General features: G+C 31.3%; 1 protein-coding gene across 1 annotated transcript in view; it reads right to left on the reverse strand.

Annotated features, from left to right (window-relative positions):
* Window positions 1–3083: 3083 nt before the first annotated feature.
* LOC145263070 (integrin alpha-9-like) overlaps window positions 3084–19754 on the reverse strand; it is a 244443-nt gene continuing 227772 nt past the window's right edge. Inside the window, exon 21 of the mRNA XM_080119934.1 lies at window positions 3084–3190. Within this exon, the coding sequence (XP_079976060.1) occupies window positions 3086–3190 (105 nt within the window). The 3' untranslated portion in view covers window positions 3084–3085. The remainder of the gene's footprint in view (window positions 3191–19754) is intronic.

Here is a 19754-nt window from a genome sequence, read left to right on the forward strand (position 1 = left end):
AAAATTATCTCGGTCTAGAAAGATGTCTACTTCACTAACAAAGGTCAGAAAAGATAAAGTATAGTATTGGACAGATACTACACTTTGATATATTTTATTCTAAGAACAAAATGTTTACAAAAAATGTTGACAAAATAAAATTAGGCACAAGGCCAATCAAAAAAGGGGGGGTTATATAGTCATCCTTGTCACTGTACCTTTGTTGACTAAGCTAATCTTAGTTAGAGTTCTCAGTACCACATTCACGCCAGGGGTCATCCTACTTAAGATTCCCAAATCAGATAGTTTTTTTTTTTTTTATAGTAATACTAGCAGGCTGCCCCAGCATTGCCCAGTCGTAAAATATGCATAAATATTATATTAAAAAAAAAAAAAAAAAAAAATATCCAAGCTGGGAGCGAAACCAAAATATAAAGAAAGCAAGTCAAGTACGATAACCATTAGGCCAGCTTGACATGATCTTTAAAAAGTGCTTTCAGCCAAATTTATTCTTAGCATTACGAATCTGTCATATGAATGATTCATGCTTCGTGCAACAGTTGATGAAAATCTCCCAATTTTGACCCCTTAGCAGCCGTTTTTTCCAGATGAAAATCAATTAAAAAGTTTTGCGCATAATATCCTATATACTAAATTTCAAGTCTGTAGATCAAACATTCGTTGAGTATATAGGTTGAGAATGTCCTCACACACATTCTCACTATTATAGATATACTAGCAGGCTGGCTGGCATTGCCCATTCATAAAATACACATGAATATTATATTTTAATTAAAATAGAAACTGAGACATGTGCATGTGAGTATTATGTTTTTTTTTCTAAACCGTTCACTTCTTGTAAGTAAAAAAAAAAAAAGAACAAATAATCAAGCGTAGATCGAAACCAAAACCTTAAGACAGTGAATCAAGTACAATAACCATTAGGCCAGTATGACATGATGTTTAAAAGGGGTTTTCAATCTACATATTCTTAACATAATCTTTAATGTGAACTACTCACGCATGCTCATTCGTGAAACAGTTAGCAAACAGCTAAAAATCCGATGACTCCCACGTAACAATTTTTCAATTTTGACTCCTTAGCAGCCCCCTTTTTTTCTGGATGGAAATGGATTAAACAGTTTTCTACATGTTAATCAAAATTTGTTGAGAAGTGTCCTCACACACATTCTCATATATATATATATATATATATATATATATATATATATATATATATTTACTAGTGGTGAAAAAACCGGACTAGAGTGCTCCATGTGTAGCCAGAGCAGTATATAGGAAATTTATTACTGTGAGTCCAGAATGAGTTTACATATTGTTTCAGCTAGGGGAAAATCCTCAAAAAGAGGAAATATCCAACTAGCATCGTCAGAATTCATAGATGGACTATGAATTCTGACGATGCTAGTTAGATATTTCCTCTTTTTGAGGATTTTCCCCTAGCTGAAACAATATGTAAACTCATTCTGGACTCACAGTAATAAATTTCATATATATATATATATATATATATATATATATATACATACATACACACACACACTAGATATGTTTGTTTCCCTTCCACAATGAAGTTAGAAATAGAGATTGCAGAGCCAGCGCCCCGAGGAGGAGCACTGGCCTGCACAAAATGCCTTGGCAGCCCTGCCGGTATTCCCCAGTAGGGCGCCTTAAGCGATTAACAATAGACTTACCTCTTCTGAAAGAAAGGCAAAACCTGGGAGAGTGGACTTCCTAGAACTGCACAGGACCAGGTTCATATCGCAATCAACAGGGAAAAGACTATTTTAGAACTGGCGTAAACTCTATTGATTTTGGTGCCGAGGGCAAAAGGCCAAAGAAGGTAGAGCAATAATAACTTATTTTTGTTAAATGAGTCTTTATAAAGAAAACAAACTTTAACTCATTTTACAAATTAAATCATTTACAGTTAAAAAATATATTTAAAAAAAAAAAAGTAATTTTGAATTACCTCCCCTGCATTAACTTTTTAATAATCTTTAATGTATTTATTTGCTTCCCCACCAAAGCAAATTAGGCACAAGACTGTTTTTAATGTGGTGTAAAAACCAGCTCCCCTAAAAGTAGGCAAAAAGGGAGCATTCTGGTTACCAAAAATAATAATTGTCCCAGTATAGAGGGTTTCCCCTCCATTGACTGGTACAAATTATCTTAAGTGCAGCATCTGCAGAACAGATACTACTTTGATAATTTGGTAACTAATTTAGTGTTTCTACTATGTATTACAATGATTTTTTAATAACGTTGAAAAAATTAATTATTTCAACCATTAACAAAATGTAGGTAAACGGGCTTGAAGGCCACTGAACGTGATTGTTATAAATTATTTAATTTCATTATAAATCTGAGGACTTTTAAATATTAAAAAATAATAATTAGTTTAAAATTTACGGAAATAAGCGGGAGCTGCGTTTAATGGGCGTTTATGCCCGTCAACCAAAATTTTCATTACGTCATTTGCTGACGTTTTTATTTGATGATGTCGTTTGAAAAATGTTTTGCATTTAATGCAACAATTTTGCCGTCTTTTTAATTCATGTGATAAATAGAGTTTTTTTGTTTTAAGAAAATCCGGTGCTTGTATAGACTAGTCGTGTTTTGAACAAACACATTTCAGGTGAAAACATTATGTACTTATGTCATATGGAAACTAGCATAAATTCCAAAAATGACGAAAAAAATGATTAAAAAAAAAAAAAAAAAAATGTGCTAGATGTATTTTTAACAAAATTAAAAACTAAAAATACAAAATTACGTTTTTAATTTATGTGTTTAAAAATGGCGAACAGTTAATTTAAGTCCATTTAAATCAAGGGAGATAAGTCAGTTTGCCATACTGAATTGGTCGTACAACGCTTCCACATTAAAATATTCGATAAAACTCGATAATTTGGTAAATTCTAATTTGACTTGTACTTATTTTTTATTGAATCATTTTTTTTTTTATGTAATATTTTGAATTTATACTAATTTTGTCATGGCACGTAATAATGCTTTCACCTAAAATGCGTTGGTTTAAAAGATTAACGATCTACGCAAACACAGAAAATCCTTTGTGACGATTTTAGTTGGTGAGAGGTTCGGAGTCTGGATCAGGTTGAACCTCTTGCTTCATGGATCCATCGTGCTGTCGAACTCGGTGAACCTTTTGTCGCTTGAAAAACCCGCACTGCAAAATAAAAGAAACAGACAAGAATAAGAATTGCTGAACAGGAGAACAGAATCACAATAGAAAGATCGAAGAAGGAAATTTATCGAAGAAAACAAAAAAAAATAAAAAAGTGGGCATTCCAACATATTTCTAAAGACATTTCATCATTAAATTACTTCATGTCTTCTAGACGGTGGTAGCCGATTTGGTGTCATCAACAAAACTTTTTTTTTTTTTATATACACAAAAATGTCACCATTTATCAAGGCTCAAAGGCCACTCGAGGATAAGAATTAATACGTGTACGGTAGGTAGTCAATGAGACAATATCATACTAATATTAGTAGTGGAAATTTGGTAAATTGGATCACTTAAGAGGACGGCTCATCAAGAACTTGTTCATGTTGGACTCGAAGATGACTATATTGTAGTCAGAGAGTTCCATAGGCGTGCAGTTCTAAAAAAAAAAAAAAGAAAAAAAAAAAAGAGCTTTGTTGATGGAATCTACGTTTAGGTCTAGGCACAGATAAAGAGTGGGGAAAATTATTGATAGTGGTTTCAGCTAGACAAGTCGGAATTTATCATATTCTTAGACGACTCATCATTATTAATAATATTAATAATTCATTTAAGAATGTCATAAATTCCTTCAGTAAAAATATCTGTTGGAAGATGTTTCGTCGGGGACACCAAATCATCTATCACTGTCTCGAAAACAGAGGAAGTAATGCAGCAATCTTAAAAAATATGCGGGAATGCGAAAAAGTGTTACTAATTTTGGTTTACTTTGTTATAAAAACGATCGTATCATCATTCGTGGTATGTATTAGGGTGGAACCAGGACCATTGTCCTATTGCATGCTACGTATATGTCACTGCATGGTCATAATACAGGGTGACCAAAAAACAAAACAAAAGCTAAATGGAGGCCATCTAGAACATATGCTGTAGAATGGAGAAAAAAAAGGCCAAAGACCCTAGTGTTTTGATGTGATGTTTTGAATATAATAAACTAGTTATGACCAAAGTTTCATTTCATTCGGACAAAACACTAAGAAACGGGGACTAATTAGAGTTGGGGCTCGTTTTTTTTTTGGTCGCCCTGTATATATTCCTAAATTCAGGATCGACTCATCAGAAATAAAACTTCATACGCACGTACCTCTTAAATGTTAACATTTAAACAAATAATGTTCACAGGTTTTTCGACAATATTATTTTAGAATATATATTCCTAATTTTTTACCAACCATGCTGCTGAAGTTGCGCTACGCTGGTCCGGGCACGTCTCCAGAATGGAGGGTGATCGCCTGGCCAAGATAGCCATATATGGCGAACTCTCAACTGGCCACCATGAAAGGCACCAAAGAAATGATATAAAGACTCTCTGAAGAAGTCCCTTGGTGACTGCCACATTGACCGCCATCAGTGGTCTATTCTCGTTGCTGACCGCGACACCTGTCTACCAGGCTGTCACCTCTTGAGGTTTGCCACACAGAGAATCTATAGAAGAAACGCTGCAGGGGGAAGATCCGGGAAGCCTCAGCAGTCATACCTGACATGATTTGACTGCAGCCAAACCTGCTTGACCTACATTGAGCTCGTCAGCCACAATCGTGCCTGCAGTCGACGTGGACAGCCTCCTTCATAGAATCTTCATTCATGAAGTCAAGCCAAGAAGGGAAGATTTTAGAATATATATTCCTAATTCAAATTCATAATGATCTGTTTAGGAGATTAAATATCTTTTGGAGCAGGTTTAGTTAAATTAAAAAATAAATTTTAAAAAAATGTGCACATCTTTCATGCTGGGTTGCTGAAAATATATCTATATAATTATAAAACTCAAATGACCTTGTAACAGGTATTGTAACCCAACATCCGGTTTACGCCTTCCGGTTGTGCATGTATACATAGACAAATAATCAATGCGACAAGAAAACGTATTGTTTTACTCTGTACGTTTTTTTCACCGTCCCAATTGTTTTTTTTTTGTATTTAAATTATCCAAATAAACAATTGTTAATACTTTCTGCATTTTTTTTTTTTACATCGTTCATTTGCGTATTATGTTTAAGTTACTTCAATGCAATTTTCTTACAAATAAATCTACTTTAACCCGTTGACAACCATAAGAGCATTTTACAACGGTGATTTACCCACCGCCTTCCTTTTTTATTTTATTTTTTTATTTATTCGCCATTTTTTAATACACCTTTCTTAAAAAACATTCATACATTTTCTTCTACACTACCAACATATATATAAATGACCCCGAAAATATGTTTGTTTTTTTTTTGACTTGCGTTACAAATAAATAATCAACGCCACAATAAAACATTGTTTTACTGTGTACGTTTTCACCGTCCCAATTGTCTTTTTTTCTTCGTGTTTAAATAAAAAGATATATCAAAATTTTAATTTAAGTATTATGGTATCTGTTCAGTGCACATATACCTTTAGGTATGGAAAACCACTTATAATTCAATGGCTGTAAGATTTTTTTCAAAAATAAACAATTATAAACAGAACGACTCGTAGAAATCTATCTATATTCTTTATTCATCTTGACATACTTTCATAGAAATGTTTCTGTTATGTCACAAAAAACTTCTTTTTTTTTTTACATCATACATTAATTCTATAGCTAATGCAACATACTGACCCAACGGGTCATGGGTAGTTTAGTATATTATAAAATTTATGACCGGTTTATAAAAAAATATATAAAATATTAAAAAACAAATTAAAGAAAATGAAATTTTATATATACACATCCTGTAAATGTTACAAAAAAAAAAAAAAAAAAAAAAAAAAAAAAAATTTCATACGTTGTTCACTAATTTTAAGAATGCATATTCCAAAATTCACATTGATCCATTCATTAATTTAGGAGATTAATCCATATATCAAGATGAGTCATGGGATACGGATGGTTTTAGAGAAACGAACAAACTAAACGGCATCTTAAGCAAGTTTAAAGACTACTTTTCTCATTCTCTATTAAAGAGAGCAAGGAGCATTCTAAAAACATTTGTTTCCCGTGACTCACCCTATATATATGATGATAATAAAGAAAATAATATTCCAACGAGGTAAAGAGATGAAAAAGGAATAAACCAAGTTATATGTTTGTCAAAGCTTTGTCTTTATTTCAAGACTTCCTCATGATGATTAAATTAAATATAAAATACCAGCACAATATTTGAAAATATACTTGTGAAAAAAATGTTTTTGTTTTAATTCAGAACAAAAAAAAAATCGTTGACATTTCAAAATTTTTAACGTCATATAGCCGCTTAGATATTTAAAACGATATGATGCAATTTACCGTATATTTCGTCAGATGAGACGAGGTAAACAATTGGAGCAAATTTTAATAAATTTATCGGTTGTATAAATTGACTGCTAAATCAGGTTTGTTTAGCCTAGGCTAGAGATTGCAACACCCGGCATTTTATGAAATATTGATTTTAAAGATGATTTTTTTTAACTTTAAAGATCGTCTTATACGCCAAAATATACGGTATGTTCTTTTTGGAATAAATATAGACGTTATAATTCAAATGTGGATGCCTGATTTAATTTATTTATTAAAAAAAAAAAAACATGAATTGCATTATATCTTTTTAAATATTTAAACAGCAATATGATTTTTTTTTAAATTTCACTCACTTCACAAGGCTTTTTGAAATGTCAACTTTTTCGTTCTGATATAGAACAAAACCATCTTTTTCACAATGGTATATGTTCAAATATTGTGCTGATATTTTATTATATATGTGTAAAGCAAATGTAGTTTGCTTGAAGCATTGCTGGTAAATAAATATGTAAGTGTATAAGAAGGCTGTTAGCAATGTAGCATACCGAAGTGTTGAGGTCACGTAATGTATGAACAAAAATACAGACAAACGAACGAAGGTCTTTTTAAGATCATAAATTTTATTTTTAAAACTCAATCCCATATAGAAATCAGTAAATATGGACTTATTGTTTTATTTAACCGGGATGTTAAATGATTTTGAAAAATAGATATATGAAGATTTATAAAATCTACAGTACCTTCGTTCGTTTGTCAGTTTTTCTTCATATGTCACATCACTTCAATACTTCAGTATTCTACATTGCTATAGCCTTCTTATATATTTGTTTACCAGTAATGCTTCAAGCAAACTACCTTCATATATATATATATATATACACACACACACCGTATATTTCAGTGTATAAGACGATTCTTAAAGTTAAAAAATCTTTAAAACCAATATTTCATAAGATATCTGGTATTGCAATATTTAGCCTAGGCTAAACAGACATGGTGTTATGATTTAGCAGTCATATAACCGATATATGATAAATTTATTAAAATTTGCTCCAATTGTGTACCTCATCTTATCTGACGGTCACCTTATATGCCGAAATATACAGTGTATGTATATATTAGCTTGAAGAAGGTTCGAGTAATTTATAAACGAAAAAGAAATGTGGTTTTAAATTCTTAGGGATACAAAGCTCAACATATTGCAGACTTAGCACTTACATAAGTCGTCTTACCACTGAAAATTCACAATTACAAAAGGGATTAATATATATAGTAGGAGAACAAACTTCGATTGTGAAATAGAAAACAGGCATGCATCATCAGCTGTTTACCATGTAGCTATTATTTGTTATTTCCATAATTATATAACAATGAAAAAAAAAAAAAACGAAAATTGTTTATATCTACATCGTCTTTATTTCAAGACTTTCTCAGTATGATTCGAAAGAAACTACTTGCAATAACCCTTATCCCTGAGTGGCTTCCGGGCCTTGATAAGTGGTGACCACTGTGTAAAAAAAAAATAAACTAAATAGAAATCAACATTTGAAAATATGTGGTGCATTAAGTCTTGAAATAAAGACAAAGCGTTGATACACGTATTAACAATTATGTATCTCATTTTTGTATGCAAATATATTTGCCAGCTTGCTAATTCAAAACCAAAGTCAAATACAGCTAACAAAACATTTATATAGATCAAGACGATGCTTTCTTAAGCCAAACGAGAAATTACTAAAATATCCCGAGTTTTAATACGGTATACAGAATGATTGACAGAGCAACCAGAGAGAGAGAGAGAGAGAGAGAAAGAAAGAAAAGACTAAAAAAAAGAAACAGTTGGATAGAGAAAAGAAAAGGGGGATAGAGAGGGGAATTAGAAAGATATCAATATGAATGACTTCTATAGCACAATCAAACCGCATTTGGTGCCATGATCAGGATATGATTCTGAATGATTTCCACAGTATAATCAGATCACATTTGGGGCCGTTATCAAGATATGATTCTGAATGACTTCGACACCACAATCAGACCACATTTGGTGCAGTGACCAGGATATGATTCTGAGTGACATCGACAGCAAAATCAGACCACATTTGGTGCTGTGATCAGAATATGATTCTCAGTGACTTCCACAGCACAATCAGATCACATTTGGTGCTGTGATTAGGACACGATTCTGAGTGATTTGCGTGTAAAAGCTTTGAAATGAAGCTTGTATTTCAGTCACCGAAATGTTTTATGGATATTGGACCTCACCCTCCGGCATATCCTTGAGGTTAAACTGTAGCTTGCATGCACTAATTTTAACAAAAATAACCTTTTTGTATATTTTGTTTTGCACTTACTTGACTGTAAGAATTGTTCAAAGCATGGAAAAGACGGAAAAGGAAGAGAAAAAGCATAAAGGAAAAATAAAATAAAAAGGAGCACATGAAAGAAAGAAAAATGAAAAAAAAGAGTAAAAAAGAAAGGGAAAATGAGAAAAGTGAAAAAACAGCAAAGAAGGAAAACAGGGAAGAAGGAAAGAGAGGAAGAAAAAGTAGAAAAAGGGAAAGTGAGAAAAGAGGATGAAAGAAAGGATCGTTATAAAAAAACTATTTAAAAAATCCAAAAAGAAAATATATAGTGCAGGAGCATGCATAACAAGAAAAAACAAAAAAAACAACAAAAAAATGAAGGGACAAAATGTGACAAGAAAACATTTCATATATGCATGAATAGTGCACTGTGATTGAAGGCATGCATTACACTGAACTGAGAAAGGTTGAATGTAAAATTGTAATTGTCTAAAATCAATGTTAAATGCATGTGTAGGTGTTCATAAAAAATAATAGCTGGGAAATCAAAGCAAGAAACAATTTTAATCGAAAAACTTTAAAAATTCACTAATTTGGAAATAAATATTTTTTTAATGTTAGAATTATTTTGTGATGTCATTTAGCATGCATGGTGATAAGAAAGCAAGGTTTGTTTGTCCATAGTTAGGTTGAACAAAGCAAAATTAGGAGTTCGGATTACATTTGGTGCTGTGACCAGGATATCAATAGAATTGCAATAACTTAATTTTGATAATTTATATTATTTGAATTAATCAAACTATAATTTTCACAATATATATATTTATGTATATATTAATATAACTTGATAATATTAATGATATGTATTATTTGGATTAATTGAACTACAATTTTCACACTGGTTCATAGGGCGCACAATGCAAGTTTGTTCAATCACTATCACAAATACACACCCGTCGTAATAGAATGTGGCATATATTGAGAGAGTTTTGCTAGATCTATCCATCCATAGAATAGGTTCCAAGATGCAAACATTGCTTTCATTTTCACTCATTATTTTCATAGCGTGAAATAAAAAAATAAAAAAATTAATGTTTCTTCTAAATCTATGATAATATTAGCCTTTATTCAAGTTTCATGGTGTTAAATGTACGGTTGCAAGAGAGTTTTAGAAGTTGGAAATTTTACGAGTCAGAGTCATAAAAACGCTAAAGACCAGAGTCAAAGTTTTAATTTCTGAGGAACATACAATCTGAATATTAGAAAAGTCGTCAGATATTTTGAAATTCTAGGAGTCGGAGTCAGACCATATATAGGGTGACCCAAAAAAAACAGGAACTTTTTAGCAATCCAATAATACCATGAGTGATAGAAGAAATATATTTTATTTATTAAAACTTTAAAACATACCATTTAAGAAACAATGACGGAAATTTTATTTTAAAAGAAATACGTCTTGTAGATTGCATCCTCCTATACAAATGGTTTTTTCTTAGAAATCTGCTGAAATTGCTCATTGACTGCTACAACATCATGATGATTCTCTGTTTTAACTCATCCAGAGTTCTTAGTTGAGTTGTGTAAGCTTTACTCTTGAGATTGACCCACAAGAAAAAAAATTACAAATGGATAAACCTGGCGACTTAGGGAGTCAGGCAACATTACCGAATGTTGAGATTATATGATTACCAAAATTTTCGTAGAGTCTTCAATAATTGCCGTATAGTGCGTGATATTGCTTCATCCTACTGTAATCATGGTTTCTAAAATTGCAAAATGTTTACTTTCTTATCTCATAACGTTGCCACTTGCTCATGTCTGGCAATACAAACCTTAAAATTTCCCATTTTTTTTGGGTCACTGTGTGTGTGTGTGTGTGTGTGTGTATCTTATTCAAGTTTCATTGTGTAAAATACGGGATGCTAATAGTCAGATTTGAACAATTTTAATCTTGAATCAACAAAGAGTCTGAATATTGGAAATCATTAAAATAGTGAGTCAAGATATTTTGGAATTCTCGAAGTTGAAATCTTTGGAACCCAAAGAGTTGGGAGTCAGAATTTATATTTTCAAACTCTACAACCCTGGTTAAATATGGAATCGGGTAATTTTAATAACCGAAATGGAAGTCCCTACAGATCCATTTTTTTTTTTATGTATTGCTTTAATTTACAGTTTCTCAATGTATGTGTCGTGACCACCACCTCCATGCTCTGAAGAATAAGTTTGCAATAAAGAATAAAAATAACCAAAGTTTGGTGCTTATTTAGAATTAAAGCTATTTAAAAAAAACTAAATTGCAGAAGAAAATCTTTATGATGTACGTGTCTGTCACAACGAAGATTTCATATTCCAAAAATCACAAATTGATCAAGTAATATTTTTAAATAGAAAATAATCTTTTTACAATTTTTAGTGATTTTAATAGTTAATCAATCCATTACAAGGTTGATTTTGATCTCAATAGTTTGAATTAAGTTGTCTTCTCTTTTTTTTATAAAGCATTGCAGGTCAAACCCTATGTCTTGCTTAGTCATAAAAATTGAGTTAAAAAGAAAAATAACTACTTGATCAATTTACATGATTTTTGAAATATGACCTTGTTCTGTGACCGGTCATAAAGTTTTTTTTTTGTTTGTTTTTAAAGATTTTTCTATATTTTTTGTTTTGAAAATAGATTAAATTCTAAATAAATACCGAAAGTTTGTCAAAAGCACAAGTTCAAGAAATAGCGATACTAAAAAGAAGCGGAAAAGAAATGGTTAACATGGTGAAAGTTAGGGTTAGTACTCACAGGCTTGCATCTTGCAGGGTTTTTTTTACTCATTAGAAGATAAAGGGGGAAATTGGTCTTGACGACCGAAACTTCCGATTGCTTTGGTGTCAATTCAAGACATGAAAACTGTCAACCAAAATAAATTTATTCAGTAAAAAAAAAAAAAAAGAAAAAAAAAGGACTGAAAGTTTTGTTTTATTTTTTTAAATGTTAGTTATCATGCCACTTTGGCGCTTTCTTATTTTAACCAATTATCACAGCTTAAACCTTAAATGAAAAAAAAAAAAAAAAAAAAAAAAAAAAAATGGGGAATTTTTTTTTTTACCATAGACAATAAAACGAAAAATGGTCAAAAAACAAGTATACAACAAACTAGCAGATTGCCCGGCTTTGCCTGGTCATGAAATATGCTTAAATATATTTTAATTCATGCAGATTTCGCATTTATTATTACAGAACTAATTCTCTATTAATTATTATATTGTACCTAATATATATATAAGAGAAAACGTGACATTAAAACAGAGCAGTCAACATCTGATACAGAATTATCTCACAGGTATTCAACATGCAGGAAATACTTGAGAGCTCAAATCGGTCTAACAAGTCATCTTCAAACCCACAGAATAATGGCATGATCATCATCTTCGCAAGCAATGGACGAACACGGTCAACAAATATATATGTAACCTGGATACTATCAGCTAGAATCGAGACCAAAACATTTAGCTTTCTTGCAATATTATGCTAACATCTGACCTAAAGATACATGCATATCAAAACTTTACAAATTAACTCTCTTAAACATAAATGTATATTTGTGCATGCGTGGTTCCAATTTTTCACTTTTGACCCTTGAGCAGCTATTTTTTCGTCTAAAACCAAATCGAATTTGTTCCACAGGTCCAAATATTCCATATATCAAGTTTCAAATCTGTAGACCAAAAATTGATAGTAGTTTGGTAGAGACTGTTCTGCACACACAAGGTCATTGTTATAATATGTACAGATAAATGTCATCAAAGGTTGGTCTTCTATTTGGTTAGATAAAATTTTAGTGTTTCAACTCCTTTTAAAGCATTTATTCAGTTCGAAAAATAAGTAGTGTCCGGTGTTATGCGTGAACAAGAAAAAAATTGGCCGACATGAAAGGATCATATTTTTATAGTCTTGCTAATCGCTCAAAAATAGAAAATTAAACGAAATCCACACAGTAGATGTCACGGTAACATTTCCACTAGTATTTGGTTTAATTTTCTATTTTTGAGCGATTATTCAGACTCCAAAGATATGATACTGTAGCAGTGGCCATTTTTTTTTGTTCTTACGTAATACTCGATACTACTTGCTTTTCGAATTGAACAAACACTTTAAAATAAGTTCAACCAAAAAAAAAAAAATAGGTAGGAAACTCCTCTTGCTTTTGATAACATTTGACTTTTTTTTTTACCACTTTTTCGTTTTATTGTCTATAATTAAAAAATGTCCTAAAATGTATATATATCAACAATTTCTATTTCATTATAGTAGCTAATATCTAGCTAAATATATACAAGAATATTTAACATCTTATTTTTTCTGAAAGGACATTTTTCTATCTGATGGACAGGGTGTCCATGAAATCTATTTGCAATTAAAAAAAAAATATTACAAAGATATTTGTTGAAATATCTTGATCAGGTAGTTAGAATACAACAATAGTAGAAAACATAACTAGTCATAGTTCTAAAGAGTTCCAAGTCAAGGGAGATAATCTGTAACAAGATAATCTAAGACATTACTTGTTACAGGTTTATTTACGAGAAAAATTTGAACACTTGTGCATTTTGGTTATTTTGTGCAATTTTTTTTATTTTATTTTTGAAGAAATTTCTTTCGGAACAGGTGGAAATCAAGACAACCCTATCCGAAAATGTGTAACAAATAGACTAAATTCAACAGCATAAAATAAAACATTGATTATCTGAACATTTATTGAATTAAAATAAAATTAAGAAAATTCTTTTTTCCAATTTTCTTATTTTGTTCTAGCTGAGGATGAGGCATCCTACTGGATGCCAGACATTCACCTGCTATCTAAAATATTCAAACCAAGAGATTTTGTAAAGATTCTAACCATCCTTTTAAGTGTACTTGTTTGTATCTCTCCTGCACTTTGTTCATCGGGTATATTTGCCAGGTAGTTTTTGAAATTCTCTTTCATGAATCCAGTTTCTCCTATAATTACTGGAATGATGGTGGGATTAAGATTTCAGTTTCTTTTCAGGTCGCACATAAGACCATGGTATTTTGTTATCTTTTCCCTCTCAGTTCTGTTTAACCCAGTATCATTGGGGACATTGACTTCTACGATGGTTGCTTCTTTATTCTTGTCTCGTATCACTATTGTCATTATTGCACGTGTGCTCCCTTGATGTACATATCCCCGACAAACCTTAGTAACAAAATCTCACCCCTTCACTGTTGAGGTCCCTAAATCCCAGAATGCTTTTTATTGTAATAGTTTCTTCCCTCAAACAGCTAGTCTTTGGAATTCCCTTTGCGATATGCCTTGTTAGGGGTGAACGCAGGTAAAAAAAAAAAAAAAAAAAAAAAAAAAAAAAAATTACATGAAAATATATGACTCAAAATTTATAGTTTGAAACAATCATTATTAAAAAGTGTGACTTTTTTTTTGTAAAACAGACTTATTTTCACAAAAATTAAACTTTTATGATACATAAAGGCACTTTCAGAATTTTCTTAATTTTATTTTAATTCAATAAACGTTCAGATAATGTTTTATATTGTGTTGCTTTAGTGTATTTGTTTTGCTTTTAACTAAAAGTTATGCAAAATTTTGACAATTTTTGAATAGGGTCTTTTTGATTTGTCTCTCTCCATTTTGAAAAGAGTTCTCCAAAAATGAAAATAAAAAAAAAATTGTGCAAAATCACTAAAATACACAAGTGCCGAAATTTGCATAAACCACAAACTAAATTGTAATTTAGCAGTGGGGATGACTGTCCACTTCCTAATATCCAGTTGAATATCCACAAAAGATATGAAACATTTTTTCTAAATGGACGTCACTTTTTCTACTTGAAATACAGAGTTCATAAATCTCTTTATAATTTAAAATAATATATTATGAATTAAGTTGAGATATCTTAACCAGATTTTGGAAGTTTTAATCAGTGTTTATTGAAGTTTTATAAACAATAAGATTTTCGTATTTCAGACATTTTGTTAATAGTTTGGTTGTTCTGTTTTAGAGCATATCAACCCTTTTGGGTTATTTACAATGTTGCATTCAGTAATTTTAGATAACGTTTGTTATGCTTCAAGTTCTTTATATCTTCAAATATTTATTCATGGTGTTTGGTTTGGTTGTTTTGTAGAGAAAAATTGTGGTTTTTGTTTTTGACTTTGCAGAACATGATTGAGTTTTGCAAAAGAAAGGAAAAGAAACAAATGCATCAGTTTTATAAATATGAATGAATTATGGATATTCATGTATTTATTAGTGTAAAAATTTATTTGGAATAAACTAAATCATTGGTTCATATTTTAGCGGATATTGTAGGAAGAAAGCTATCGATGACAAAGAAATGATAAAGAAACCAATTTTATTTTACATACTAGCAGACTGCCCAGTCTTGCCTGGTTGTAAAATGTTTAAATATGATATTTTAATTCATGCAGATTTCGTATTTATTATTATCATAGAGCCAATTTTTTATTTATTATTATATTGTACCCACTATAGAGTATATTTAAAAGTTAAAAAAAAAATGTCTTGGGTGCCACAAGCTAGAATCGGTTGTCTCCCCTGTGCTCCAGGATTATTACTGTTTCAGCTATCGACATATAAATCAAGGTTAAATATTAAACAACTTCAATGAATGTTTCTTTGCGCATGTGCAGAAGTAAAGGGTTAGCTGACTTACTTCCGCCATGACCAACTGTCTTTTTCTTTGTTTTAAATTAATGGATACTCATTTATTATTGGAAAAAATTCTTTGGAATAAATTAAATTATTGGTGTGTATTTTTTGTGGATATTAGTGTTGCTGCATGCGAGGAAAAGAGGTCACTTAATATGCATGCCATATTTGGTTGATTTAGTCGGCCGAAGTCCTTTCGATTCGAGGAGTATTGGGAGGATTTGTGAGTAAAGTAAACACAAATTTAATCCATCCTCACTCTGCAGCCGAGGAGAGCTCAGCCACGAACGGGAGGGGTGGGGGAGAAGTAAAAGTCGGTTATCATATGTTTTTTAATTTTTTTTTTTTACCTCGTCTTGCCACGATCATCTTTTTATGGGTGTTGCTTCTCTGCAACATACGAGGAACAGATCAATGTTGGGGGGATAAGTTTCATTTTAAGGAAGTAGTGTTGGGACGATTAATCGGAATTGGAAAAATCAAAAATTTGGGGGCATCAGAATCGTTGTTGGAATTGGGGAAAAAATGTTTCTATGCGAAGAAACGATTCTTTTAATTTCTTTTTTTTTTTTGTTTAAAACCAAATTTTCCTTTGCTGTCACTAATAAAATAATGAATATTTATTGATATTATACTATCAGTAAAACTTTAAATTACAGATTCCCCCTGTCCCCACAAGTGTATTTTTGCTTTTGCAGAAATATATGCATATATTCACATGGGTTTTTAAGATAATCAGAAAAAATTTTTAAATAAAATAAAATAAAAACTATATATATTTAGATTAAACACTTAGAAAGAATTGGAATCGGTAATTGTATCGAAATTGGGAAAAATATTGGAATCGTCCCATCACTACAAGAAAGATATTTTATAAAAGAGCCCTGCCTCTAAAAAATATACCAAGCACACCCACACACACAAAAAAACAACAATCAGAAATAATATGGTCACTCAGATTCAAGAAAAAAAAAAAACTCGCCTATTTTCAGTTAGAACGATATTAGATTCTTTTGTAGAAGAGCCCTGCCAATCACAAAAAAGACAAAATGCTTGTATATTAGATTTACTTGCTCAATATCTAACACAAATACCAAATGTCCATTTCATTCGATTTATGCTCTTTGGACATATATCTGCATGTGCTCTATAATCGATATTGAGCACTCTTATAAATATAACAATTAACACAAGTCTACACTAATATAATATTCTTTAAAAGCAACAAATATCTGTTGGTGGTCCACATTTAAAAAAAAAAAATTCAGTCTAAACAAAGCGCATTGTCACAGAGACGTATAGGAGCTACTGTGGATTAGATGACAGATTTATAGGTAGGGAGTTGTGTAGCAAGATATTTATTTACATTACATTTAAATTTCTGTATTTTAGTAAAGTCATGGAAATGGAGAGGGAATTCTAAAGGCTAGTGTTCCGAATAAAGAAGCTATTAGAGTGGAAAGCCCTCCTGCAATGAATGGATGTGATTTAGCAGATTTTCAGGTTGGTCAGGTGTATTTACGTCAAGAGGCATGAGAGCAGCAAGTTTGCAGAGCAAATTCCATTGAAGTACTTGTAAAATGAGTACAGAGATGCAACACTTGGTGGTGAGACAGAGGTTGGAGCTTGGTTGATAGTATGGGGCCTATTGGATTCGAGATTCTTTTTTTCTTTTTGGACCCTATTTAAAAGGGAAAGACTAATTGACGGTACACCAGCCCAAATGTGACAACAATACTCCAGGCATAGGCAAATGGTTGACAGAGATATAGGATACTGCCAGGTGTGAGAATTTTTCTAGCATGGTAGAGAGAACTCACTTTTGTTGCAGCAGACTTGGCAGTATATTTTCTATATTTTTAAATCAATGCTTTAAGCTGACATAACATCCTTTTAGTTTCTGGTTCAAAGTTGTATGGTTACTGTCTGAATTTACCATTAAAGCAACAAGAACCTTTCTCACAGGCACGTATTACATGGTTCTAGTATCAAGTAGCCAGCTTCAATAAAGGAAACTTTTGAAGTACATATATCGAGAGAGAGATGAAAAAAGAAGAAACCGTTATATTTCCATCAACGTTTCGTCTTTATTGTAAGACTTCTTCTGGATGAAACACAAAGACGAAACGTTGATGGACATAACTTGGTTTGTTCCTTTTTCATCTCTATCTCGTCGGAATACTATTTCCATTATTCTCATCATATATTAGTGGCCTGGTAAGGCCACAGGGGAGACAACCGAAGCAGTAAAACTGAAGCTGGCCTACAGGACACTGTATATACAAATGTAGGCAAATTTGCGCATCTGAAATAACAGCAAGGGGAGACTCGATTCTAAATATTTCTCATATGTTATATCTCCCCTCTTTTGTTTTTATACATAAAGTAAATTTCACAGTGTATAAGGATTATTGGATACTGAAAGATATTCATAATCGTATCCTATTTTCAAAAGAGGGGAGATATAACATGAGAAATATTTGGAATAAAGTTTCCCTCTCGCTGTTATTTCAGATCATTCTGAAACCACAGCAGCAAGTTTTAGTCTCCCCTCCATCAAGGTTTTGGGGATATATATATATATATATATATATATATCATAATAATGTGTGGTGCTTTTTATTTCCAGAATCTCTCATTGGTATACTTAACATAATGGTTATAATAATACTTAACATAATGGTTATAATAATACTTAACATAATGGTTATAATAATACTTAACATAATGGTTATAATAAAAATATTTTATTATTTACACAAAGGTTGGAATCTATTCATGTGGCCATCAAGTATTTGCATAAAAAAGGTTGTTTCCTTCACGATCTTGAATTTTTGAGATGAGGATTAATTATTCATATTATTTGATTCTTCGGACTACTGTTCTCATCTTGAATGCCATTTTCACAACGTTTTGATCAATGTAACTCCAACTTTCTTCAGGTGTATTTTGTCGAACCCAGGAATCTGCACGGAATTAATCCAAGGAGGCAGAATAGTTTTTTTTTTTTTTATATTTCTTCCTTCACACAAACTCATATGTACGTCTGCCTGTCTATCTGTTCCACACTTTCTCAGAAACTAATGGGCCAATCTAGCTTAAATTTTGTATGGACCTTTGTTATGATATGGTGCAGTGAATTAAGTATTAATGTATTCATTCAATGCACAGTTAAAAATGAGCACAAATTTAACCATATTCAACCAGCAATTTAACATTTAAACACTTATTCTAAGTTAACGGGCTATAACTTTTGTCTGTTTTATCATGCTAAAACATGCTAAAAAGTCTATACTAACATAATATCCATCCCTGTACTGTTTCAGTGTCTAATATATATATATATATATATATATATAAATCGGATTCTTGAAATTTGACTGTAATAGAATACATCCTACAAAATCAATATCTCATTTTGAATAACAGTCAATTGTAGAAATTGCAGCAAATTCGGTTCTTTGATCAAGGCTGAAATTATTATTTTTTTTATTCTACAATTTTTATTTACTTTTGCTTTTATATATTAATTCTGAATTATGAAAATTTCATCATATGACCATTGTTTTCTTTTTTTTGTTATTTATTTCATCTTAAGAGTTAATTTCTGGGACAAGTATTTTCTTTCTTTTTTTCTTCTTTCTTTTTTTTCTACTTAATCCAGGTTTAAATAGCAAAACAGATATTCATTTGTCTGCATTTCATTATGAATTAATGGTTTTATCCAATCATTAATTATTAAAATATAAACAATATTTAATGTACATTTAATTGGCAAAACAAATATTCATTTAAGTGCCTGCATTTTTCTTTTAATTATTTTTTGTTCAATAAATTCTTTCGTTTTTTTTTATGATTTGAAATTTTTCTTCCAAACAATTTACACTTTCTAATATTGACATTTGTAATGAATAAAAGAACTTTCTTACTTTTCCTTTTAGAGAAATGAATTACTTCCCTTTGTTCGCGTTCCTTTAGTTAGCCATTATGCTTGCAGAGACTCGTAGCAGGTGTAGAGCTTAGTAGAATAAAGCTGTCTTTTTTTCCTTTATTCTTGTTCACCCAAACAAGCTTATTACCACTTGGACATATGGGCTACTATTTGGCACTATGTTTACACGGGATTATGCAAGGAGAGAAGTGAGATGTCTGTTTACATTACATTTAAACTTCTGCATGCCAGTACAGTCAGGGAAGCAGGAAACGGGGGAGGGAATTCCAAAAGCTAGTAGTCTGAGCGAAGACACTATTAAAGT

Source organism: Euprymna scolopes, chromosome 38 (assembly GCF_053919585.1).
Source record: "Euprymna scolopes isolate OS-2025 chromosome 38, ASM5391958v1, whole genome shotgun sequence".
Lineage (NCBI taxonomy): Eukaryota > Metazoa > Mollusca > Cephalopoda > Sepiida > Sepiolidae > Euprymna > Euprymna scolopes.